This window comes from Rhamphochromis longiceps, linkage group LG1 (genome assembly GCF_057381845.1).
Source record: "Rhamphochromis longiceps isolate RC_006_pf linkage group LG1, R_longiceps_female_GT1.1, whole genome shotgun sequence".
NCBI classification, from domain to species: domain Eukaryota; kingdom Metazoa; phylum Chordata; class Actinopteri; order Cichliformes; family Cichlidae; genus Rhamphochromis; species Rhamphochromis longiceps.
In genome coordinates, this window is record NC_140557.1 from 27,215,827 (window position 1) to 27,242,860 (window position 27,034).

A 27,034-nucleotide genomic window follows, 5' to 3' on the forward strand; every position below is an offset into this window, starting at 1 on the left:
ACGAGACAACGATCTTCAGTAAATTAGACCTCCGCAATGCCTACCATCTAGTTCGGATCAGGGAAGGCGACGAATGGAAAACAGCTTTTAACACCCATCTGGGGCATTTTGAGTACCTGGTGATGCCCTTTGGGCTGACTAACGCCCCAGCAGTTTTCCAGGCCCTCGTGAATGACGTCCTCCGGGACTTTATCAATCGGTGCGCATTTGTCTACTTGGATGATATCCTTATCTTCTCTAAGACAGTGGCGGAGCACGTGACACACGTCAGACAGATTCTGCAGCGTTTGCTGGAAAACAGACTGTTTGTGAAAAGCGAAAAGTGTGACTTTCACGTGGACTCCGTGGCCTTTCTCGGATACATAATAGAGCGGGGTGATCTGAAACCCGACCCGGCGAAGGTCCAAACAGTGCTTACCTGGCCCGAACCCCCAAACCGTCGACAGCTCCAGCGCTTTTTAGGCTTTGCCAACTTCTACCGCCGCTTCATCCGAGATTTCAGTAAACTCGCTCTGCCTTTAACCAGACTCACTTCTCCTAAAGTGTCTTTTCAGTGGGACCAATCCGTGCAGGAGGCCTTCCTACGTCTCAAAGAACGGTTCGCTACAGCACCTGTCCTCTGCCAACCTGACCTCCAGCAACAGTTCGTCGTTGAAGTGGACGCATCGGATTCCTGGGTCGGGGCGGTGTTGTCCCAACGGAGGGAGGGTAAGCTCCACCCATGTGCCTTTTTCTCTCACCGTCTCTCCCCAGCAGAGCGCAATTATGATGTTGGAGACCGGGAACTTCTGGCTATCAAGTTAGCACTGGAGGAATGGAGACATTGGCTAGAGGGAGCCACTCAACCATTCATCGTGTGGACAGACCACAGAAACCTTGAGTATCTCCGAGCCGCAAAGCGACTCAATCCCCGGCAAGCGAGGTGGGCTCTCTTTTTCACGAGATTCAACTTTTCAATTACGTACAGGCCCGGGAGCCGCAATGTGAAGCCAGACGCCCTCTCCCGACTGTATGACTCTGAAGCGGAACCCGAGCCAGGTCCGATTCTTCCTGCCTCCTGCTCCATCGGCACGGTGACCTGGGAAATCGAATCTCAGATTAAAGAAGCTCAGAAAACAGAACCAGATCCCGGGACCGGGCCCCCAGGTCAGTTGTTTGTGCCCTCCTCTGTTCGTTCTCAGGTACTGCAATGGGCACACGCCGCCCGGTTCACCTGTCACCCGGGAGTACACCGCACCATACGATTCCTCCAGCGTTACTTCTGGTGGCCCACTTTGGCTCGGGATGCACGGGAATACGTCGCCGCCTGCACGACCTGCGCCCGTAACAAGTCGTCCAACCAACCTCCCTCCGGTTTGCTACAACCGCTGCCCACTCCGGGACGGCCTTGGTCCCACATAGCCTTGGATTTCGTCACCGGATTACCGGCTTCAAAAGGTAACACAGTCATTCTAACCGTTGTGGACAGGTTTTCTAAAGCTGTCCATTTCGTTGCCTTGCCCAAGCTGCCTACGGCCCTGGAAACCGCTCACCTCCTCACCACGCATGTATTCCGCCTCCATGGAATTCCGGAGGACATTGTGTCAGACCGTGGCCCCCAGTTCACTTCACGGGTCTGGAGGGAGTTTTGCTCCGCCCTCGGCGCTAAGGTTAGTCTGTCCTCTGGCTTCCACCCTCAGACCAACGGGCAGGCTGAGCGGGCGAACCAAGACCTGGAGGCTGCTCTGCGGTGTGTGGTGTCCACAAATCAAACGACCTGGAGTGACCAGCTGCCATGGATTGAGTACGCCCACAATTGCCTGACTTCCTCAGCCACTGGAGTTTCACCTTTTGAGGCGTCATTAGGATTTCAGCCTCCGCTCTTTCCGGCCGTTGAGGGTGACCTCTCTGTGCCATCCGTCCAACACCACCTGCGTAGATGTCGCCGGGTGTGGAGAGCCACCCGAGCTGCCCTCCTCCGGACGACGGCACGTAACAAACAGCTCGCAGACCGCCATCGGACACCGGCTCCTGAGTATGCGGTCGGACAAAAGGTATGGCTGTCCACCCGCTATGTGCCCCTCCGGGCGGAGTCCAAGAAACTGTCTCCTACTTTTATTGGGCCATTCGAAATCGGTGCGCTTGTGAACCCTGTGTCTGTTCGGTTGAACCTTCCGCGCAACATGCGTGTCCACGACGTTTTCCATGTCTCCCAGATTAAGCCCGTGCTCTCCAGTCCTTTGTGCCCTCCTTCTGGGCCCCCGCCTCCCGCCCGGATCGTTGATGGGCTGCCGGCGTATGGGGTCTCCCGCATTATGGACTCTCGGCGCCGGGGGCGGGGGGTCCAGTATTTGGTCGATTGGGAGGGCTACGGGCCGGAGGAGCGCTCCTGGGTGCCTCGCTCGGCTGTTTTGTGTCGGCGCCTGCTCCGTGACTTCCATCGCCGGCACCCTGGTAAGCCCGGTGGGTCGCCGGGTGGCTCCCGTTGAGGGGGGGGTACTGTCGGGGTCCCTGTGCCTACCCGGTCGGCTCAGTACGGCTACATATGTTTTGTATTCCTTTTTTAATTTTTTTTCCTGCTCTCTCCTTTCCCCTCTTTCCCTCCTCCCTCTGCCTGGGCGGAGCTTACCTGCGGGCTCCTGCCCTTGGCCCACGCACCTGTGGCTCATCACGAGTGATCCAGCTCCTTTATAAGACGGCAGCCCTGTGTTTCTCGTCGCTGGACCGTTGCCGACCCTCGTCAGTGTAACCCCAGCTCAATGACTTCAGAAGTGTTTCATAGCGATTTACCTAACTACCCATTCGTGTCTCTGTGTACAGATTCCCTGGACCTACTCCTGTGTTACCCGAGTGAGTGGAGTGTGAGGAGGAGTGGACGGAGAGTGTGCGTGTCTTTCCCGTTCGTGTGTGGACCCCCGGAGCCCGGCTTTCCCCTCACTTTTGTAAATAATCACCTGGTGCATCATAATAAAGACTCTTGTGCTTTCAAGACCTAGAGCCTGCGCGTGAGTCCGTTCAGTCCCGTTGTGACAGTTATAGACCTGGCAATATCCTTGCAACATATGTCTGATGGTGCAATCAAAACACGTGCGGAGGCCTCAGGGTACTAAAAGAACTTCTAGAGGGTCACGCAACGGTACTACGGTACCAAAGCAGTTCATGTATATCTCTCATTTTTTGTCTTGTGATCATTTATTAATTTCATGACGAGGAAAACAGTTTTTGTAAGAGACTGCTATTGTCTTAGAGACACAGAGTATAAGAAAATGATGCATGAATAGAATTAAATATGGAATATAAGAAACTGCTGGAAGAGCGTGGGAGATTCTCTATCCCTTTATAGGCCAGTAGCTTCTGCTCAACCCTTCTCACATGAATCACCCTCGTAGTCAAATCCCCAAACCATGAAAGTATGTTTTTTGTTTGTGTTTAAATTTGTTTGTTTACCTGTGAGAGCCAGATGATGGAACATCACTAAAAATTAATGTTGCAGTCTTGTCATATGTGCTTACCATTTCAATGCAATGACCTTCACTTCCCTTCTTCCACAGAATATAAAATAATGGAATATTACTCAACATGGAAGGTATCCAATTTCCAAGGATAAACCTGCAAGAGGACACTCTTACTTCACCTCAGAAGTCTAGGAAAAGGCCATACTGTGATATGGTAATCAATTTAATTGCCCAGACATGGAAACTTGTAATGATACTGTACATCACGTTGCTGTGAATTGAAATGAACAAAGAAAAGATGACAGACTTTTTCACCGCTTTGAAGCACAAAGTGATATTTTATTCACAAGCCTTAACCCGTTTGTGCCCAGATTTTTTTCAGAGTTGTAAGGCATATCATTTTATCAGTTGAGTCCCTCTGAATCATGTTATGTATTTATTTTTTCCATTTTGTACTTTTTTTTGAAGAAAATAGCATTTTTATGACTGGCAACAATTGTTGCCAGTAGTCACACAGCTTGTCACTAGGTCAAATGTCACCTAATAATAATAATAGAGAAGTAATAATAATAATATAATAAGAACAAAATAATAATATAGTCATAATAAATAATAACAAAAAGGTGGAGCCTCAGGTTCCCCCTGTATAAAATTCAAAACATCAAACAATTTGAACTGATTTCTTTATTCTCAATTTTTTTATACTCAAAAACTCAACAAACATTTTTTTCTTAGAACCTCTAAAAACATATATACATATATAACATATTTCTTCCCATACATTCCATCATCTTTCATGCATGTTCTACTCAGTGTGGTACTTCTTGAAGCACTCCACATGTAGTGGCACATCACACTTTCCACACGCAAATGATGTGCGTCCGCCGCAGTTCTTGCATCGCTTGTACCTGCTACCAGTGTTGCAGGGCCAGTGGTTCAAATTATCAAACCTGGTGGCATCAGTTATCGCCACCGCCATTGAAGATCTTCTGCCCTGCCTACTTGGCTTTGTTCCATGGCGCAGGAGGAGGGTCTGGGCTACCAGCCTCTGGAAGGAGAGGAGATCCTTCTCCCCGCTTTTCCAGGACCTAAATGAATGACAAAACAAGCATGATAGATGCATGAATGTGCATCGTTTCATCCTTTCTACAACGTCATGCCCCATATGTAGAATGTTCTGTAAAAGCAATATCACACTTGAGTTTGTGATGTTGGTCTGGATATCATCACTGTTGCTCTTGTCGACCGAAGAGCACTAGCGATGACCTCGAGTCAAACATCACCAACTCGATTGTGATATCACTAAATAACATACAGCCTTGTGTACCTGTAATAGCACCAGCTGTTCACCATGGCACTGTTCAGGGCCCAGCTGAAGCATGGCCACCACCACTTCTTGGACCGGATGTTGACTCTGTAGCGGCTGACAAACTGGTCATGCAGGTCCACTCCTCCCATGTGTGTGTTGTAGTCCTGGATACACTTGGGCTGTCTGACCTTGTCCATAGTCCGCTTCTGTTTATTCCATCTCTTCGCCTCAGTTTCGGTGAACTCCCTCTCCATGTTCGACACCACGGTGACCACGCTGTTGTCATTCCACCTTACAATCAGCTTCTCTGCCTCAACCAGATACTCAGCATCTCCTCTGGGTGTCTTCTTGAAGGTCTGGGGTGCTGTGAAGGGAACGTTATGGAGCTGAGTTTGTCGCATCGTGCCACAGCTGCCATAGCCTCTCAGGGTCATCTCATCCACCAGGGACAGGGTTGTGAAGAGGTTGTCGTGGTAAAACTTGACTCCAGGTGGCACTTCAGCTTTCTCTGCCAGGCCAAGAACCACACTTGGACCCTGACTCACTGAGGATGAGCACCCAGGATCATCATCGGGGGGATTTGGCAGCTGCATGTCCGAATTAGGTAGAAAGCCTTCACCTTTGAGTATTCTTGATGGGAGGCGGTTATGGTCACCAGTGGCCTCATCATCAGATTGGTCACTGTCACAGTCTGTGTCATGTGCGTGCATTTCTGACTCAGGCACAACTGTGATGTCCGCCACAGTTTCAGAGTCCTGCAGCATGGCCAGGATCTCTGCTACGGTGTACCTAAGGAAAGGACAACATACATGTTAGCTAGCAAGCGAATTTTAGCTAGCAAGAAAATGATGTATGGTAATGTATAAAAATCCTATACACAGAGGCCTTGAATACCTGTGAATTTATTTAGCTAGGAATTATTCTAAAAGGACTAAAATGAGCCATTGTACATCATTCTACAATTTTAAATAAGTAAATTAGGAGCAATCCTGCAGACAGTGTTTTCCTTTAGTTAGCGACATGCTATGTGCCCACTGGCAACTTTTGTTGCCACTCACAGAAATAAGCCCATGAACAAAAAAATATTTATCCTAGGTACAATTTTTTTGGGGAGGGTTACTCTAGAGACTTGAATGATTAAATAATTATAAATATGTTTGGGGGGAAAGTCATAAGAAATTTATGAAAATTACCTCTTTCCAGGATGATTTGCATCCGCCATGTCTTCAGCCAGAAAGAGCGGGAAGCAGATGATGTCATGCGATAGGAAGCACTTGGAAACGATTTTTTAAAAATCAAAACCTTTGTCTAAGTTGTCTACTAGCATATAAGTGGAAAAAGTTGCATTAGTACCTTTGAGATTTTTTATTGTGAGTCGAAAATGACAGTGATAAACTTTGGCAACAATTGTTGCCAGTGGGGCTAAACGGGTTAAACACATTTTACCCCAGCACTGAGAAGAAGTCATCATAATTAAAATACATAATGATCTTTGGTATTTTTATCTCTTTGCCCTAACTCTCTTCCTCTCTCCAAACATACCATATTATAAGATTTACTGTAAAATCTATGTCTGAATGGTTAACTATATCGGTATTTTGTCAGATTCCATAGTTTACATGCTGTGTTAAAATTATTTAGTAATATCTCAGTATTTTTGAAAGATAAATATGTGATATTTAATGTCAGTGAAGCCCTGGTAGCATCAAGAGCCCAAATCTACTACTCTCTTTCAGGGGAAATTTGTCTTCTTTATACCAGCATGATTCAAAACATCTCGCAGCAGTTACCAGCTGCTTCCCGTAACGCTAAGAAACAATTATACATAGTTCATGTCTTGTATAGTTTCACTACCAAGCTACATTTTCTTCTCATTATGTATCTCTGTCTCATTTTATTTGTGAATATGTTAGTATTTTACTTCTGATTGTGAAGCTGCATTAACTTTATCAGGCACTTTATTAGGTACACCCTGCTTATATCAGGTGATTCAATAAGGTGGTAAAAGTATTCCTCAGAGATTATGGTCCAGAGTGACACCGTCATATGGATCCAACAGGTTAGTGGGCTGCATGACCAGTTTAACCCCATCCCAAAAGTAGTCTACTGAATTGAGATTGCCACTTGAGTTGTGTGAACTGACTGCCATGTTCAGGAAATCACTCATCCTGCTGGAAGAAGCCATCAGAAAAAACATGTGACACTGAAACAACGATCAGTACCAACTGGGCATTGTTCCAGAGCTCATGAACAAATGAACATGCCAAGAACATATCCCCCATACCAGAATACCACCACCACCAGCAGCCTAAATGATTGACAAGACTGGATAGATTAATACTATTATGTTGTCCATGCCAAATTCTGACTTTACTATCTGAATGTTGCCATAATGTGTTCAATAATTATACACAGTAGTATACAGAAACTTCCCATTTGTAGTTTCTACTGTATGTATTCCAAATCTATTTTGTACTGCCACACTCAACTACAGCAAAGCAGTAGAAAAAGAAAATACAATAAATTCAAAGTAAATCAGTTCTGTTTTTGTGTGAAGCATTAAACGTGATCTTAAACGTGTTCACTCACAAGAAGCTTGGTGTCTTGTTGTTGTCACTCACAAAAGTAAAATGCAGTGAAGATGGCAATTGTTTTTGCAGTAGAGACATAGTTGGAATGGATTTTGAAATATAGCACCAGAAATTTGGCACTAAGAATTACAAAAACATGGAACTGTGACAGCTTTCTTGCCTGAAGCATATTTACATGATACTGAGAGGAACTAAACAGCCAACACCCTGATAAAAATATCCTTAGAAAATTAAACAAAATTATATTACCTAATCCCAATGGCCAGACATGTGTTGGTGATTAACAAAATGGAAATATGATATTTCACAGTAACAAAACATATTTGATGAAAAATTGAAAATATTTAATGAAATATTTTCTTCTTTCCAAATTGAGAATCAAATAGGGGTAGTGATACTTGATGGATGTGGGGCTTGAAAAGATGCTTTGATGTTTTAGAGCATAGGTGTCAAACTCTGGCCCGTGGGCCAGATTTGGCCCGCAGCCTAATTACATTTGGCCCGCGAAGCCATACCAAATTACTATTGGAGCTGGCCTACTGGTATTATACAGCTAATATATATATTGTTTAGTATTAAGCTTTGCTTGTTCCATATTCAGTTTTCCAGCAAAACGTGTTTGAGTCCATAAGAAAATATTCATTCTTATATCTGGAGGAATAAATATATTTCAATAAATATTAACGTTAGCCCGCGACTTTGTTCCAGTTTTGAATTTTGGCCCACTGTGTATTTGAGTTTGACACCCCTGTTTTAGAGAAAGCAGGGTGGAATGCAATGGAGCAGGATACTTGAACAAAGGAGTTAGTCATCATTTCCTGCTTATCAATGACTAATGGCTAATGTAGTTTCACAGTCACTGTAGACGACATAACAATCTTGCATTTGAGTATTTTGTTCTCATGTTTCTGTTAAGCTCATTAATCTTCAAACATTTCAAATACAAACTTCAGCTAATGATCAACTACACAACAAATAAGTATAAGCATTTCTCAACGTGAACCATCAATCCATCCATCTATCCATTTTCTTGTACATTAGGCTCCATCTTCCTGCAAACCTATCTCAGATGTCATCGAGCTAGAGGCAGGGTACATCCTTGAGAGGTTGCCAATCTGTTGCAGGACTAGCACAGAGACAGACAACCATTCACATCTATGATCAAATTAGAATCACCAATTAACCTCCAGAGAACATGTGAATGCCAAAAGAGGCCCAGACTGGATTCAGAACTTCTTGCTGTAAGTTCTTTCTTTGTGGTGTGCTGACCACCACAAAGAAAGCTGTAGGGATGCAGTTTCCACTAGGGTCCTAAACATCATTTGTTATTTTGTGAATAGAATAATCACTTGCTGTAGTATGTAAAGCACGGTTTGTTTGCTGTAATCTTAAGCACATTAGCACATATTATTAAAGTTTAGAATAGAATAGAATTAGAATAGAATTCAACTTTATTGTCATTGCACATGCACAGGTACAGGGCAACGAAATGCAGTTTGCATCCATCCAGAAGTGCTTTAGTGATATAGATATATTACAATATATATTAGCAATAATATAGATATGTGAGTATATTACAGAAATGGGTCTATTATGGTATGTTATAATGTACACGGTATGAAGTATGTTGTGAATATTCTATAACTATAAGTATGTACAGGCTGTAGTGAGTACAAGCTATGTACAGGATATGAACAGGATATAAATATGAAAAACTATACAGAATATGAAATAAATAACTTTACAGAATCTGGGATATACAGCTATACAGAAATGGGAACTATGCAAGTTGTAAACAGTTGTAGGATTAAAAATTATCGAATGTACAGAATGATTATTTACACAGAGCTATACAGTAGTGCAGTTAAGATAAGTGAGGGTGTAGATAGTTTCTACAGAGGCTATATAAAGTGCTAGTGGTTGTGAGTGGTGGTTCAGTCCATGTTATTATTGTGTTTGAGGGTACAGTTGTCCATTGTGGGTGTGTGTATGTTCAGTCCATGAGTTTAACGTGGGTCAGATGTCAGGAGGCAGAGTTCAGGAGTCTGACAGCTGTGGGGAAGAAGCTGTTCCGGTACCTGGTGGTCTTGGTTTTACAGACATATGACCAATAATCATGTAACATTAACTTGCCCACCAGTTTGGACAATGTGGGATCAAGTAAATAAGGTCTAGAGTCTAGGTCTAGAGACAGCCATCTGCCAAACACTGGTAACGAAGGAAAAATTTGTATTTCTCCACTATTCTGGAGACTGATGACAGTTGCTGGGAAAAGGATTGCTGAAGTCCCATTTATGCAGGCCTACAGACCAATCGGTGACAACCTGGCAAATAACAAAAAACAAAAGTGTATTTCCCAAAGGGGTTGGCAAGAAACTCCTTGTGATTACTTTGGTTTCCATCATACTGCTGCAGTCACCCATAGTATGCATGGGGTTGGGGTACTTCTCCATTTCCAATATGTCTCACATTTCATCAGATTTTAGTAAAGCTGGACTAGTAGTTAGTGAGTATTTTCAGACAAAGCTGCTAGCAATCATAAGGACATTTCTGGTGCAGTCCAACTGATTTCAACCAGTGACAGCCAGGAACCTCCAGGAACAGTCAGGGAATGCTCATTTTTCCTTAATGGATACATCCATTGGTGTATCACCTCCAATACAGTCAACAATTTTTGAGCAATGTCTGCATTGTGTCAAACAAGAAATGTCAATAATCAGTGACAATGATTTTTCAGAATGCTAAACTCACTTGACAAACTTCTTTATGACAAATACTGTTCTGCATTGTTCTAAGTGTTGTTTGACCACAATCTAATGATCACAGTTATTAGGGTTTATTAAACCCTTGTCACACACAACTCTTGTTTTTGTAAACATGTTGTCAGCTGATAAATGAATGTTTCTCATTTAAAGTTAAACATGTTACTTGCAGCTTGTTCACTTGTTTATCCATGTCAGAAAACAATGATCCTTAGTTGTATGGCATTCTTACCAATATAATGCAATTTTCTCATTTTAAAAAAATCATCTTTCATGTATTATGTATTGTGTATTTATTTATTATTAAAAAAGAGAGTGTTCCTTCATTTATATTGTCACTGATGATGATAATTGCTCCATCACAGCTCATGAATTTCAGCATGGTTCTAAACAGCTGTTTAGACTGCAAGTAAAGTCTATGTTTAAAGTATATAACCAGTGTTTGGTAAGTCACTTTAAAAAAGTAATTAATTACTAATTACTAATTACTTAGCCAAAATTGTATTTAAAATACTTATCTAATTACTGTGTCAGAAAAGTAACTTAATTACTAAATAAGTAATTTAACTAAATACTTCTTAAAATCCCTATAAACCTTGAGTGGGCAAACAATAGAAATCAAACTCTTTAACCCTCCTGCCATCCTTTAAAAAACTCACACCCATCACCCTAGGGACCATTCTCAGCCACGCCATAAAAAGACCATATATCCATATTTTATTCCACTTTAAATTAGCCAACCTTGTAAAACTACTTCTCCCTGAAATATTCATGTAAAGTTTTAATTATATTTTCGTTGTTTTAACCCTTCAAATCCCAGTGTTATTACATGAGCGCCCTGTGTTATAAGCCCCAAAAACCAAAAAACGAAACTAAATATTTCCACAAAAAACCAGTTGAAGTAATATGTGATTGTCATTATAAGTAGGCCTTTAGATGGACCAAAGATTGGCACCAACATACATTTTGACCTGCCATTATTTTTTTTGCATTTTTTTTGCAATTTAAAAATTACAACTTCAAGGCCCTGAGTCTTCATTGACATCCAAGAAAAGAAGAAAAAATAAAATCATATGATGATAATTTGGGGTTGAAAAATAGCGTTTATAATGGAAGTCAATGGGCAGAAAATGGTCCCCAGGGTGATGGGTGTGGGGATTTCTGCTGCTCAGCCATTTTAGGCTGATTTAAGGAATTCACACTGGAATATTAACATTGACAGGTAAAAACTATCCTGTGGCAAGTTTGGTTATATTCCACTGAACACAGTGGAAATGGCAGCCATTTAACACATAGCAGTGGCACAAAAAGGTCCCAAGAAGGCAGGAAGGTTAAATAATAAATACATTTTTAAAGACAGAGACTCTACAGTACGCAGCGGTAGCATCTCTTCCACAATGTAGCCTGCAATCATTTTTTTTAAGCTCACCTTCAGACATTTTCTGTGCTGCTGAAGTAAAATCAGGTTTTGCCTGCTTAGCAGGAGTTGCCGCAGTGTTATCCATGGATGATGAACAAGGATTACTCAGAAGTGTTTGTCTATGCTTACGTGTCAGGCGCTTCAGTAGATTACTCCTGCTATTAACAGTGGCCGATAGTTTTTTCTCCCCAGGATATAGCTTACATATTACGATAATATTCTTGTCTGCTTGTTTCAGAAAAGTGAAGAGACGGGAATATGTCCATTTCATAAAACAGCCACTCGCTTCAGCCGAGTCCTTCCGCTTTAGAATACGACTATGCAGCAAACTGGCGCGAAATGACGCGCACCTGCACTGCAACGATGTTAAAGCGGCAGAGTTTACGTCTACCTTTAGAAGATAAAAATTTTTTTTAATTATTTTACAATGTAACGCAAGTACATTGTAAGTAACTGTAATTAAAATACCTAAAAATGAACAGTAATTAGTTACTCTACTTTTTCAGTGGAAAAGTAATTTAATTACAGTAACGCGTTACTTAGTAACGCATTACGCCCAACACTGTATATAACAGATAGAAAAAAATGCTTTATTCACCCAGTCAAATTAAATGCTCAAGACAAGAGCAAAATGTTCAGAGGAACCCACACTATTTTTATTTTTATTTCGTTTTTGATTGATTAATTTATTAATTAATTCATAGGTAGCCCATTGAATTGCACGGTTACATGTCATGGAGCACTTTTGTCTGCCACTGTGTCAGTATAGGTGATGCTGTATAAGCTCAATGGTTATCAAGCTATGATATGGAATTCCTGCAATATTGGATTTCTTTGAATTAATTTTACCTTGGTTAGGTTAACTGGTGATTCTAAATTGGTCATATATCGTATGTCTTTCTGTATGTGTAGCCATGCAATAGTTTAGCAACCTGTCCTTTGTTGCCCTATGACCAGGAAAGACTCCCACCGGGCCTGAATTGATGAGCATTTAAGAACATTGATTGGTCTTTATCCATCAGAACCATCCATCCATCCATCCATTCGCTTCCGCTTGTCCTTTTCAGGGTCGCGGGGGGCGCTGGAGCCTATCCCAGCTGTCATAGGGCGAGAGGCGGGGTACACCCTGGACAGGTCGCCAGTCTGTCACAGAGCCAACACACAGGGACAGACAACCATTCGCACTCACATTCATTCGCACATTCACACCTAGTGACAATTTGGATTATCCATCAGAACCAATAAAATGCAAAATGAAATTTAAAAAAAAAATTCACTTTGAAATGTATTTAACTACAGATTTAAAGATTTACACCCACACTGCATGATACATATCACATGATAAGATAAAGCTGCCTATGTGAGTGTGCTCTTCTAAACTGTATGAGCACACTTTTGCTTGTTAGAAGTACTCTACGTTTAGTATAAGTCATTGCTCAGCCACACAGACCTGCAGCCACCAAGACAATTATCAACAACACAGTGTGGCTAGTATTGTTATCACTCTGTGAACCTGTCTTTGTGTATGTGAGTGTCGCAATGAAAAAGTGGTCCTGGAGACACCTATTTTGGTGGGAATCCTTCCCACTTTACAATCCAGTTCCACTTCCACAGCCTTTATAATAATAATAATAATAATAATAATAATAATAATAATAATAAACAATGTAATTTGCACACAATGGTATTATCATATATTGCATATATGTGATTTTTAAATGCACAGAAAGGAATTCCTTAGGGTAACCGATATTTCTATCTGTATATATTTTAAATATGCATGTGTTTCTCCATCGCCTTCTGACTTAAAAGAAATTATTCATGCATGCTCACTTGGATATACACTATTGTCTCAGGAAAGTCTTCTGATAAACATCAGGTAGACTACCCAGCTGGCAGATTGTCCTCAAATCAGAAACTACTTAAAGATTCTGTTGTTGTTTGTGAGACTGATTTATTACATTTCTGTTTGTTTTGATCCCATTTGTTCCATAGAACGCTAAGGTCATCAGGCATGCGACTCTTGGCTGTTTTATTGTCTATATTTTAAGCTTAAGGATTGTTGCTGGAGCAGAAAAACAACCTTTCTCATTACATCAGTTCCACCCACTCCAACAACTTCATTCAGATTTCATCTCACAGTCTATATCTATTGGCCTTTGACTTTGTGTGTGTGTGTGTGTGTGTGTGTGTGTGTGTGTGTGTGTGTGTGTGTGTGTGTGTGTGTGTGTGTGTGTGTGTGTGTGTGTGTGTGTGTGTATTTCTGTATGCGTGATTGTGCAAGTGATCTTTTTTGTCTTACTGCTCTATATTTCTTGTCTCCAATGTTTTTAAATAATTTATGTAGCACTTTAGTCAATAATGGCTGGTTTATCTAGCTCACCCCACTTGTTTCTCTGTTTATTCTGGGCACTCTCCAATCATGTATTATTTCAACTTCTTTGCAGTCTAGGGAGCCTCATCCATGCACATCCAGTGTGAAAGACCAAAAAAGCCTATTAATGAAAACAACTTTTTATAGCCATTCAAGTACTGCAGCTGATTTCTTCTGTTTGTTTTGAAGGAACTGTTGAGAATGACTTTACAATAAACCTTATCGTTTATTGCATTAGTTTTTATTACTGTAACCTAATAAAATAAAATAAAATAAAATAAAATAAAAACTTTAATTTCAAGTCAATAGATTTACTCAGTAAAGTTCATTCTTTAAAATATAAACTATGATGAAAGATGGACGTTAGAAATGCTCCCGGGCTCTATTACCTAAATGCACGTTAAGGTAAAATATTAAACCTATTTCTCACATCTCTGGCGATTTCTAGCATGCCTCCAGAACACTTTTTAGATACTCCTAGAAACTCTTTCTCATAGGAATCAAATGTTTTCAGTCCACATGCAACTTGTATATTAACTCTATGAACTTTGCCAGCCATGGCGCAAAACACAGTGTCCCTGCACAAACTGGTATTTCCCGAGGGTGTGCTGAGGTTATTTCCTAAACTGCAACAGATTCGTATCTTGCTGACTCTTCACGCACTACAGTGGCCACAGTAGGAGGAATGCCTCAGTACAGGCCATGGACATGCCAATCCAGCGGTGCACTGCAATCTCTGAGGCAAAGAATGAACACATTCGCCCACCATTTTCCAGCTCAGAGCAAAATTTTGCATGTTTGTGTTCTTTAATATTTTGATCGCTGTATGTAAACCTCTCTGAAATCTCTTCAAATTATGTTCAGGTTTTTTTTACTTGCATTTTGCTCACATTCTATTTTAAATATCTGTGATACAGCATTACTGCCAGACAGTCGAAATAGAGATTACTGAACAATTCTTACCAACTCAATAATCTGTAAGATTTAGTAGCCTACACTGACAGCTTTTTCTTTGCCCTTTGCATCCATCCCAAGGCTCCAGGTATCTGCTCCATCTGCAATAATGTCTGTGATAATGAGCACGAGCGAGCCATAATTACACATTACAGATCCACTGGTTAAATCTAAGTCTAAGACTAAAGCAAAATAACCATAAAGAATCTCTGCGCTTATGTGTAATTCAAACGTTTAATTATTCTACTGTTTCTAACGCATTGTAAATTATGGATGGTAGACGCATTAAAAACAGTTCACATAGCCTAACAATTAAAACTTCTTCATTAAAAACTCCCCAGGATCTTCCATTTCTGCTACTCTACATCTGGAGTCGAAGCTCAAAACAACAGTAACTGGAATGACTAATGAACGGATTGAGTTTCTTGTATTGAGCCAGTTCAGGAGTAAAAAAAATCTTGATTACAATACAAGTGACATAATAAGATACATGAACTACTGATAAGCTTTAAATTATTATTTTTGGGCAATTCCTTTCTAGTTTTGGATCAGAAAATGAATCAAATTTATAATATCAAACTTAATTAAACAAATACCTTACTAAATAAAACATGCCCAAAGAACCAGGTTCATTTCTATGTGTAATTATGTAGTGACTTTTGACAGAGTATTTAGCAGCAGATGTAAGTGATACTGGTTTGTAAATAGATCCAATAATTTCAAAAAATATTGTATTACATTTACTGGGTGCTATTAATGCACTTAAAAAGTCTGATTCAGAACTAATTTGTTAGATGAGTGGGCTGTTTTATGTGCGTTACACAGACATCAGTCTCACAGATTTCAGAGCTTTCTAAATGATGACTGCAAACACTATCATGAGGGGGAGTGCAGAGTAGTGGATTTTGGCAACATGATGTTTATGCTTACATGTTTTTGTTTGTACTCCTTTAAATCAGAGTTGAGAGAATTTTGCCTGTAGGTTTAATACTCTATAATTCATCTGCTCTCTATCCTAATTATGTGTTTTGTTTGTTTGTTCTGTTTTTATTTCACAGTTGTGTGCTTAAATTGGTGGTTATTTTCTTTTTTCAATGTCCATTTATCAAGTGATCTGAGTACAGTAACATTAATTTAATAACAAAATGGCTTAATGTGTGCATAGGAATACGTCGAGCACAAGCTAAATCAATCAAATTAGATTTCACAAAGTTCACTCTGAAACTTACTTCCACCCACTAATATAAAATGCCAAAGGCTGAAGGCTGTCACTGCTGACTGCAAAATGTGTTTCTTTCCTGCTACGCAATCAAGCTGTTCGTTCTACTGTGTCATTTGTGTTGTATGTTACATTTTATATATTTTAATAATATATAATATTTAATATATATTTATATATTTAATATTTTAATATCCAGAACTCCTCTATGGAGTATTCAATGTTATAGGTTAGTTTCAATCAATTCATCCTCCTCCTCAACAGCATTAACAGAACTCCATGTGGACTTGTTTGTAAGTGTTGTTTTGAGAAAATACAACAGCTTTTATATATAAAAAAAGCTCCAAAAAGCACTCCTAACCTTTAAAATCAATCATTGCTGGGAAACCGGGCCCTGCAAGGTCTTAAGATTTAACTACATTTGCTTATGTAGCACTGGCTCATAGATTACTGTGAGGTTTTTTCTCTTTTTTTATATCAAAAAACTACAATGCTGACTGAAACTGCTACATCCCTGGTTACCATCCATCTGTTAATATTTCTTTTTGGGGGTTGTTGTTGTTTTTTTAATTTGTTTTCATCATAGTGAAACTAAGGAAAATTTTCCAACTTACAAAGACAGTCTTTATGTTGTTCTTAAAAAAAGGAAAAAGGGACGTTATCAGATACCCAGTAGTATGCACGCTGTATTTCTGTAATTTAGATGAAAGCCGCAACCTATATATAACTATTAATACTTTCCTGTATTACTTCAAATAAATCATTTTTCAATATTCTGCTTGCAAAACGACAACTGGAGACTTGTAATAATTTAATAATTCATGTCATTTTGTCATTTTGATTCTTGAAGTTCTTTTGAACGGTCTTAACATTTTAGAAAACAAGGCACAAGTAATATTATTGTCAAATCTTGAATAAAGCCTCGTGGAAAGACCACCTACTGTCAAGGTCGGCATTTAAAATGTTGCACTGAATGGGGTTCTTTTCAATAGCGTTAGAAGATACTTTGGAGCTCAGAACACGAAAGTGTCAAACACCTTTTAGATACTGTTTGCCTTTGTCAACAGAATGACTCGTATTGTACAGCTAGTAGGAAAACAGTGTGAGGCTTTTTAAGTCTGACAGAGACTTACTCAAAACGAGTTAACCTGGGTCCACTGAGTTCACGTATTAGAGAGTGCCACAGCAGGTAACATATCGCTCATACACAGGACATAAAATCATTATCCTGCCAAGAAGCAGGTCAATGATCAAAGACCACTGCTGTCACTGTTAATAGTTTGCTGACAGGCAAACAACACTAACAAAAGAGAAGGCCGCTGATTAAGGACAAAAATGATGCAGTGTGCTGAAAAACTACAAATATTTAAGCTAGTAAGTCATGTTTAATGGATGAGGCCTTCTTTGAGGTGCTGCTTCTAAAATTAGCATTTTACATTGTATCTTACCTGTAAAATACTGCTAACAGAATGAAATTAATACAATTTTATTTTATGCTTTATTTAATTGTTTATTTCTTTTATTTTTCGAGCTTCTGAAAGCCAAGGCAGTTAGAGTTTATCTGTCTCTGTTTCTGACCTGCCATAGGATGAAATGCTTTCCTTAGCCAACAGTTCATGACATTTGAAAATCCCACATTCATATAATGTAACACTGTAAATCTCTATTCTTTCGAGATTCCAATGAATTCATGAACATTGTCCCCTGATGTCAGTACAAGATATGTAATGTGGTTCAAAGGTAGTGTAAATTTGCTGGACCACTGAGTACGTTGTCTAATTGTTAATTATACAGTCAACATTTAAGGATGTTGACTGTTGACTGAAACTGTTTTAATGAATTTTCTCTTATAATTCTTCTACTGTATGAATTTGGGTTGACTGGTTGCCAAAAGCCAAAAACCAAACCACTTGATTAGGCTCTTGATTGGCTTAAATACTTTTAAAGTTGTTATTGACTTTGAGTATGGGATAACCTAAAGCCCTGTTCACCAATAATCTATTTGGTAATCACTTGTTTTGAAGTTGATATGATTCCTTGTTGCTAATTGGTAATCCAATACATTACATTTATTTTAGCTGTCATCCCAACAGGTGAATTTCAACGAGTATAGACAACAATAAACTTAACCAAAGAAGAAAAAAAAATTAAACAGTGAATTCAAACCAAATTTAACAAAAAAAAAAACAAAACTAAACAAACCTAAAAAACAGTGTGTGAGACAATAAGAGATGAATGGTAGCTATGCATTCACCAGTTTTTCAAACCAAGCTTTGTGGACTTTTTTACCTTTTTTGCATATTGTAGGAACATTTGTGCCCAGCATCAAATGTCGCTATAACTGGTGTAGCAACTCCAAAGGACACTTGCGCATATCTCAGAGATGCCAGCAGCTCTGACAAAATCGCAGTATTTAAAGTCTCTGGGAATGAGAATGGGTTGTTTCTGAAGATAGTGAGTGGGTAGGCCTACACAAAGCTCACTGAATACATTTGCCAACTGTGAGTGCATCTGCTAAGTTAAATCTGTTTTAAATCATATGCACCCACAGTTTACTCACTGCACTTGTATTTATGCGGTGCTAGCTGCTCCACCCTCAGCAGGCAAGCTGGCATCGACCTTGAGGCGATGCGCTTGATCTTTGCGCACGCCTCACCTCTTAATGATAAAATGAGAAAACTGGGTCGGAGATGTACATCCCCACCAGAAATAGTGGGAAGTTAACATCTTCAGCTGAGAACAAGGCTTCCAACTGGGAAATCATCTCTAAATAAATCAAATGAGTTTCACAAATAGGTGAGGAGCCTATGGGAGGCCCAGGTTTGCTCCTGGGAGGAATGAACAAGTCTGGATGATTAACTGAGAAATGAATGACCTGCTCATGTATCCACTAGAAACCTACTTGAGCAATCAAATAACTCTAAATTAAATGATTTTTGGTGTGTTGAGTCCATTATGGAGACAGATGTTGCTTTTCATGAGAATTTATTATCTCTTTTCAAGAGGTTTTAGTCATCCCTCAAAGCCAGATATGAAACGTTTTCATTTTCTTCAACCTGTAGACAATGAATGTTCTGATTTCACCATCCTGCATACAATAAGTAGAAAAATGAATAAAATCATATTGGATTTGAAAGAAAAGACACCATCACTATGCGCACAATGTCCACCAAATTGAGTCAATGTGAACATGTTGCAGCTGTTTCACAATGCCACCAATGTTGATTTAAGCTATAGAGTTTGAAAAAAAGAAGAAGAAGAAGAATGGTAGATTTAAAGTTAGATAAGAAAATCCAAACTATGCATATATGCTAGAAAGAATATAATTCAACTTACCAGAGTTGGGATCGGAGTTTCCATCAGCTTCAGTCCTCTTATCAGGGGAGGCCTGCTCGTAGAAGTCGTCCTGCGCCTGCACCAGAGGGAGAGGTTGTGTGAGGAGGGAGCCACTGCCTACAGGCTCGTGGTCCCCCAGACCGCTGTCACTGCAGCTCTCCTGGGAGCCATCCGGCAGGTGAAACGTGACGCGCCGCTGTGACTAGAACCAAGAGCACAAAACAGAGCCTCTGATGTTAGTGCTCTGCTCTGCCCCCTTAATTTAATTTTTTTTCTTTTTTATTTACAGTTTTATTTGACACTGAGCTGAACAAGCTCAAGCATGCTGCTTTTGCACACTGAGCGCTGATCAGGACTGCAGTGTGAATTCATTTTGCCCGAACAATGTAAAATGTAATATATATCATCACGGCCGACTGAGAAGAATTGTCGAATAAAACGTCTATTTTGACTTAAGCCCAGATATTGATGGGGAAAGAGTTTGCACACTGTAAATACAGTCACGTTTCACTGCACAATGACAACCATTAACTGCATGCAAATAAACAAGGAGCACTATTAGAAAAATTCCTCAAAGTGAAAAGTGTAAAAACTTTTGAAAAAACAAACAAACTGTGTTTTCATTAAAGTATTACATAACTGCAAAGGGACAATAAAATAATGGAGGCAAAATTCTATCATGTTTGTCGATTCTACTGCGGGGACTTTTACAGGCTGATTGTTTAGTTTGTGTTGTTAATTTGTTTGGTGCTAGCAAAGTCAAAGGGGCCTGTGGAGCTAACAGAAGTCACCCCCAGGGTGCCCTTCCTATCACATTCTGCAGTCTCACAAGGAAAGGAAAACACAAGTTTTCCTGGGACTATGTCTTGCACATACACACAAACACATATACACGCACACACGCCATCCTTAAAGCCATCCTGATTGAATTTCCAATTGTTAATTCTGAGTGTCTTTTCCCTTGCTCTAATGACATTTTCCTCAGGCTTTTTCATAAGTCCAGACGCAAGCCTCCAGCTAACCTTTCGTGAGCACAGAGAGGTCCCTGCCACATCCTTGGTGATGACAGACAGAGACGGGTTTTACTGTAATTATTGGCAAAAGCAAAGGTCACCCAATCTGCAGTCTAATGCAAATGACCTCATTATATATTTTAGAACTGCTCCAAACATTCAATTAAACAAAAAGGAAGAATAAAGAAAGGGAATAAAGGGGGAGGGGGGGGGGGGGGGGGGGGGGTTTGCAGTTAGACCCAGGACACTAGCACAAAAACTGGCTTCATATTTAAATACAGTGTGTAAATTGAATAATGATGGATGGAGGGATGGTTTAAACAATTAACTCATATTCTCCAATGACAATTGCAAGTATGACTGGCTGTAAATGCCTTGTAAAACTGCAGGTAAGACTGGGTAGATGTCATTGTCAGTAAGTTAAAAACGGCCGCTGATCAGATCTGGCCTTTTGAATGAAGATAACAGGGAGAAGACCTTTCTAAAGGAATTCATTGCATTGTTTGTTTCTGTGAAAGCTAATGTATACTGATATGGTAATATAGCGCTATCAGTTTCACATTTGGGGAGACACGCTATGTCTATGAAGCCTGAAAAACACTTTATAAAGAAAATGAAGCCAGCGAAAGAGAAAAGCAATGGAAGGTGGCAGGTGTAGTGTGTCTGCACTTAATTAACAGTGTCTGCATATGTTTTTATTGCTGCTAATGCCAAAGAAGTTGGCCTTAGGCAAGGTAGCCATCTATTTGTTGGCAGCCCTGAGAGTGTCCAGCCAGGAAAACGAACACTGGCAGTTTTTTTTTCTACCAGTTCTTGTCAGACTTATGGAAACACTGTATATTTCACAACACAGTCACATGCAGATTGTATAAATGCATTACAGTTTTATAAAGTGATTTATGTGGCATTAAACTAGACATGAATGTAGTTTAATTATTAATTGATTGGGTGAATAAAAAGTCAAATCCATACTGGAAACAATGTCTGCTATTATCCAAAGCCCAGAATAGCGAACAGCAATCTACATTTTATATGACATGACAAATGTAATATTACAAAGTCGTCTACTTGTATATATGACAAGTGCAAGAAATTATTTAATAGAACAGTACTCTAGAGATGTTATTTCCTTTGATTCTGACTTCTAGCAGAGAAGAAATGGTTTATAATTAATTGGGATAATGGTAGTGTGTGCTGTCAGACACTGGTGGGACCTTGAAAAGATTCTAGGCTCTGTTTGGACAAAGTGGAGAAGTTCAGTGTAAAGAAATAATTCTACATACACCGTAAAATGAATTAGACTTCTTTAAAAAAGTCAATTAAAAAAATATCGTTACAAGCAGAGGAATGTATAAATGTGTAACATTTGAGGATGTAACTGCACTACCACAGTAGCTGTAAGGCTTTAAAATACACACAGTGATTCTGTGGATGTTTCTGCTTGTGTTTTTGCACATGTTTATTTGTAAGTTTAAGCATGTTTGAAGATGTTTGTATTTCTCTGTTGCTGACTGTCACTTGTAGTAATATTAGCATAAGACCAGCTTAAACTATCCCCGCTGCCAGTTTACAAGATATTATGGCTTATCACGCCTGCTAACCCTTGTTATCCGCTTGTTTTTATAATTTGCCTGACCAAACACAGTCACTTTAACAAACACAAAGCAACTAGCAGCACTTTGCTGCTGGAAGGTTTCAATTCCAGCAAGCCAGCAAATGAACAGGAATAGGATTTGCCCAAGGGTCTTCACAGAAAGCACAATATTAAGTAAAGGGAAAATAAAAACTGCCAGGGGACCATAAATGTCTCATTTGACACCAGCTCCAACTTTATACGTGTTTCTTAAAAAGCATAAATGTGAAGTTTTGCATTCTAAAACCAATCTGTCTGCCTTTGTGTTTTCTTTGAAGTGGGCCAACCCACGTGAGTATTAAAATCGTTATTAACACTATTAGTTATTGGAAAGCTCGACAGCAGTTTCATTGATCTCAATTGCTGTTGCCTCTTAAAGACTAAATGCAAGCTAAGCACTTAGTTTATTCTGTTTTTATTATTTTTCCTTTTTGGCACAGTCGGGAGTCACACACACAGCGTATTGTAAAAGTACCGTAGCAGATTCAATGATTTCTCAAGGCACGCTTTGCCTTTTTTGTTAAAATCACTATCAGAATGACTCCACACTAAAGCCTGAATCCCACAGAACACAAAAGCATTATAACTTTTGGTTTTGTAAAACAGAAACAAACAGGGATAGGGCTTATGACACGGAGCGCAGGCTTTCTCTTCGCTTCCCCGTCTTTCTCCTCCTGAGTTTGACCATATGGAGCTCAGTGTGCAAGTCGAAAACAACTTCTGTGTTGTACTGTGTTCCAACCGAACACAATGTAGCACTACATTTCTATCAGGCAGACATTTAATGAGAAGAGCACACACCGAGAAGTGGTGCATGCGCACGCAGACAAACAAGCGTGCGTACACACATGCACACACAAATAATGCAACCTCCTCACTACCGCAAATAATCTTATCTAACAGCAGTCTGACACCTGCGGTGAGAGAACACTTCCCACGAGTCCGTTCTCACAATCAGACCACTGAGGGAGATCAGTCAACCAGGAAAGCAAAACTCACGAAAAGATCTCTTTCTCTGCCTGCCCTGCTCTCTCGCTCTTGTTCAGGCCTTGGAGCCCAAAGGTGCTCTGCCATCTGCTGGTCACCTTGGGAAAAACTTTATTTTTTTAATATCAACAAAAACCCACTGAAGTGTTTGCCCTTCTGTGTTCCACAGCGAGTGTTGATTGATTTCCCCCCCCCCCCCTTTTTTTCTATTTTATCCCCTCTATCTCACACCTTTGTGCTGCTATTGCTGACTTTAACTCTTCCTGACATGACAAAATGACACACCTGAGTTTTTCTAACCCTCAAATAGAAAAAAATGCATGTCCTTGTTTGATATTTTATTGTGTTTTGAAAAAAGTACATTCGTGCATCATACTCTATTCCCCACAGTGTTCATCCACAATCCTGACAAGCTGTAGCATTTCGCAAAACATCAAATCAAGTGACATATTAGCAGCTGATAGACACCGCCTCCTGTCAAGGTAACGTTCGGATTTCCTTTGGGCTCATCCATAAAATGCATCACAGTCGCAGTCAGGCATTGCTTTATTTTGATGACATAAACACAGTCAAAAACAAGCTTTTCGAACTGCTTAAAAAAGATGAAAGACACAGAGATAAAAAGAGTTCCCAAACGTGTTTCTGTAAGTAACACTCAAATAAAAAGTGACAAATAAATCACAATCTTCCCCGTCTTTGATTCTGACTCTAATATTGACGTAGTCTGCTCCCGCTGCCTCTCCAGAGTCTAAGTCTGCTGCCTTCTGCTTTTCATCATTAAATCATAGCTAGGCAGTTCTGAGAAACATCTGCATTCTGCCACATCCACAATAAAGCCTGCGCAGTCACTCCCTCACTTTTTAGCTTACCACAAGCACACGAGCGCACAAAGAAAAAACACAAAGATACATAAATCTAAGTCACATCTGACCCATTTCCCAAATTGCAAGCTTGGGAAAGCGGGCATGTATGTGAGTGCATGTGAGTGCGTGTTTGTATTGTCTATCAGCACTGTGCTCTCTCTTTTTCATTTACAGAACACAAGCTTAGCATGTGATTATTAGCGCAGTCCATCATTTTGACTCTTTCTAGCCTAACTGATCTTATAAAGATTTATGGATCCTGTACATAGATTGCATGTTTGTTTATCCGTTTACTGTCTAACTGACATAAGGGACTTTTTTCCCCACCAAAAAGCATAAATCTAGTCTAGTCATACAGCATGCTTGTCACCAGACTCACACTCTCACCTGTCATCTTTCACAGATGACAAAAGCTGTGACAAGCTCCTTCTTGCTTGTGCCCCCAAAGTCCAATTTGCTTGATTTTCATCTGCCAACACTTCCCTAATAAACTAAATCTCATCCCACTTTCATAAGTTATCATGAATACTGCTCCTCCATTGTGTGTGCTTGTTTGAAATGAAAAAAAGAAAGATACTAGTGCTTTACTCTATATTTTTGAGCAAGCTACCATATTTATGACATGTAGCAATCTAACATAAAAACATAATAAAGTCAAGAATCTCAAAAAAACTGTATATACAACTATGAAAAAATATAGTTGCAAGTCCGATGAACTGATAAGTATATTAAAGTTTCTTAATAAATTTGAAAGGCCCAGGATGGATTCGAACACAGGACTTTGCACTAACCTTCCTGCATATTGGTCACTAGCTGACTTAAAAAACAAACAAACAAGTGGCGCCCCCTTGTGAAATAGTGGAAACTGAATGTTTGATTTGGCTGATTTTTACACCACATGGCGCTTCCTGACACAAACCCCCCCAAGGGATTTGTGTCGCCTCCCACAATCAAACTAAGGATCTTTCAAATAATTAGGCAAATTTGGAAACCACTACACTTAGATACAGATAGAGGGAAGCGCCACTTTTTCAAATGTTAAATACACTCACAATGTATATCAGCCAATAGAAAAACAGAATACTTGGTTACATGATGACCAATCTCTACACAATAACTAATAAGAATTCATTAATACTTAAATAAAAAAGACTGAAATGAGTAAATGCGTATGAGTAGTCAGTGACATAAACACATGAAATGACTGATGTTGCCATTAGGATAGAGGGATAGATTGATGCATGCTATAAAGTAAAACAATGCGACTGAACATTTTTTTTGTCTCTGAAAAGAGCAGGAAAATCTCTAAACTAAAAAGATCTGACCTGAAAAGGCTTCTTCAGAAGGGTGAAATTTCATTTATAATTAATGTCATCTAACTCTACCTGGGGCTAGATTTGGACATCTTAGACTCATCTACTTTTATTTTCCTCTCCGAACTGCAGCTCTTTCTTTTCTGTAGGAGGTTTCACTCCCCTCTCCCCATACATCTACCTCTCCCTTTTCATCCTAACCTTGGTATGCTGTTAAAGAACCTGACTTGGCTGAGTGAGAACTGTGAGACAGTTGTAACTCAACCAGCTTCCCTATGTGCCTCAAGCTGAGCTGAAGAAACCTGTGCAACTGCCACAGAGCATTAGCTACAAAGTTAACCACTACTGACTCACTCATCGGCTCTACCCTCTGCCGACATCCAAATCCATAAAATGAGAGACACAGCAATTCTTCTCTATGTGTGTCTCCTGCATCAGGATGAAGGATTTGACACTCAGAGACAGTTAACTACAGAGCAGAGCAGGCTAGGCCCTGAGCACTGAATGGGGAATCTTGATGTGTTTATGAGTTACAGTCCATGTGATCTCGCTGCTACACTCAGCTGTAGACAGTGAAGTCGGTGTTCGGTGGTACTGCGCTGATAAAATGAATGACGGATACTAAAAAAAACCAAATCCAAATCAAGTAAAACATGTTAACGGTCCATTAAAACCACCGATTTATTTTGTAGGGAAATATAGAATTATCACAATGTACACTATAATTCATAATAACCTACAACCCTATTACTTGTCATGAAATCCTATTTGTGAGTCCATTACATCAAATAGGTGGAAGCACACGTTTGTTTAGTTGGATCTGTGTTTATCCTGTGGAAATAATGGCTATTTACACAGCCATGATTATCCAGCTTTTAGAGATCAAATGTAAATCAATGCAGTGCAGTCTGGTTGACTGGCAACTGGTAATTTAAATTTCACAATGGTTCCTTGGTTTCTTTAGGTTATATAATTAATAACCTATATACATATATAACATAAAACATTTAATATAATTTTTGCACAGTCAGTTCATCAATTCCAGCATATTAATTGAAAATAATAGCCATAAAGTTTAACAACATTATGTTCTGGGAATGTCATTTCTGCTTCCAATACGATAAATTGCACTGAAACAAATTCAATCTTCATTTCTTAATCTCAGTTTTAATGAATAGAATACATGATTAGATAAACAGTCAAGTAGAGTTTGGTTGGAAAGATTCCTCCATCTTATCAGGTCAGCGAAAAGGTAACTCTAACCAAACTGGTGACGCGCCACAAAGTTTTATAATATAACGAGAAGCTTGTCTGATAATGCAGCTTAAACGGAATCTGAAAGGATAGCTGCTGTTTAAACAAAGCACAGCAGTAAAAGGCTATTGCACAGTTTTGTAATCAGACTTGGGGTTTGAAGTTATGGTCTGAGTTGCAAAACCTTTGTTGAATTTTATGCCACACCAAGAAAACCTTTTTCCAGAGAGAGAAGGACATTTTGTAATCTCTGTTCGTGTTAAAACACTTGAGAAGGCAACTTGTAACCTCTCCCAAAAGCAGCAGATGTTCATGCCACTTGGTAATGGAAAGAAAGTGATAACGGAAGGGATGTTTGATACTGAAGCACCATGGCAAGGTGTTGACAGCGCCACCAAATATCCTTATCGACACCCTGCACTTGCGGTACGTGTCAGCCGTTATGGTGCTACATGGGCTTACACACTAGACATATTGGTGCTTGTATACACTAAGATGTTACACGTCTAACATGTTTACTGAAAACTCTTCAAAATGTTTCCAAAGTGTGTGCTCTGGCTATAAAATATAGA

General features: G+C 39.8%; 1 protein-coding gene across 1 annotated transcript in view; it reads right to left on the minus strand.

The window, feature by feature from the left end:
- pcdh9 (protocadherin 9) overlaps nucleotides 1–27,034 on the minus strand; it is a 202,372-nt gene that overhangs the window by 49,621 nt on the left and 125,717 nt on the right. Inside the window, exon 4 of the mRNA XM_085403661.1 lies at nucleotides 19,400–19,601. Within this exon, the coding sequence (XP_085259787.1) occupies nucleotides 19,400–19,601 (202 nt within the window). The remainder of the gene's footprint in view (nucleotides 1–19,399; nucleotides 19,602–27,034) is intronic.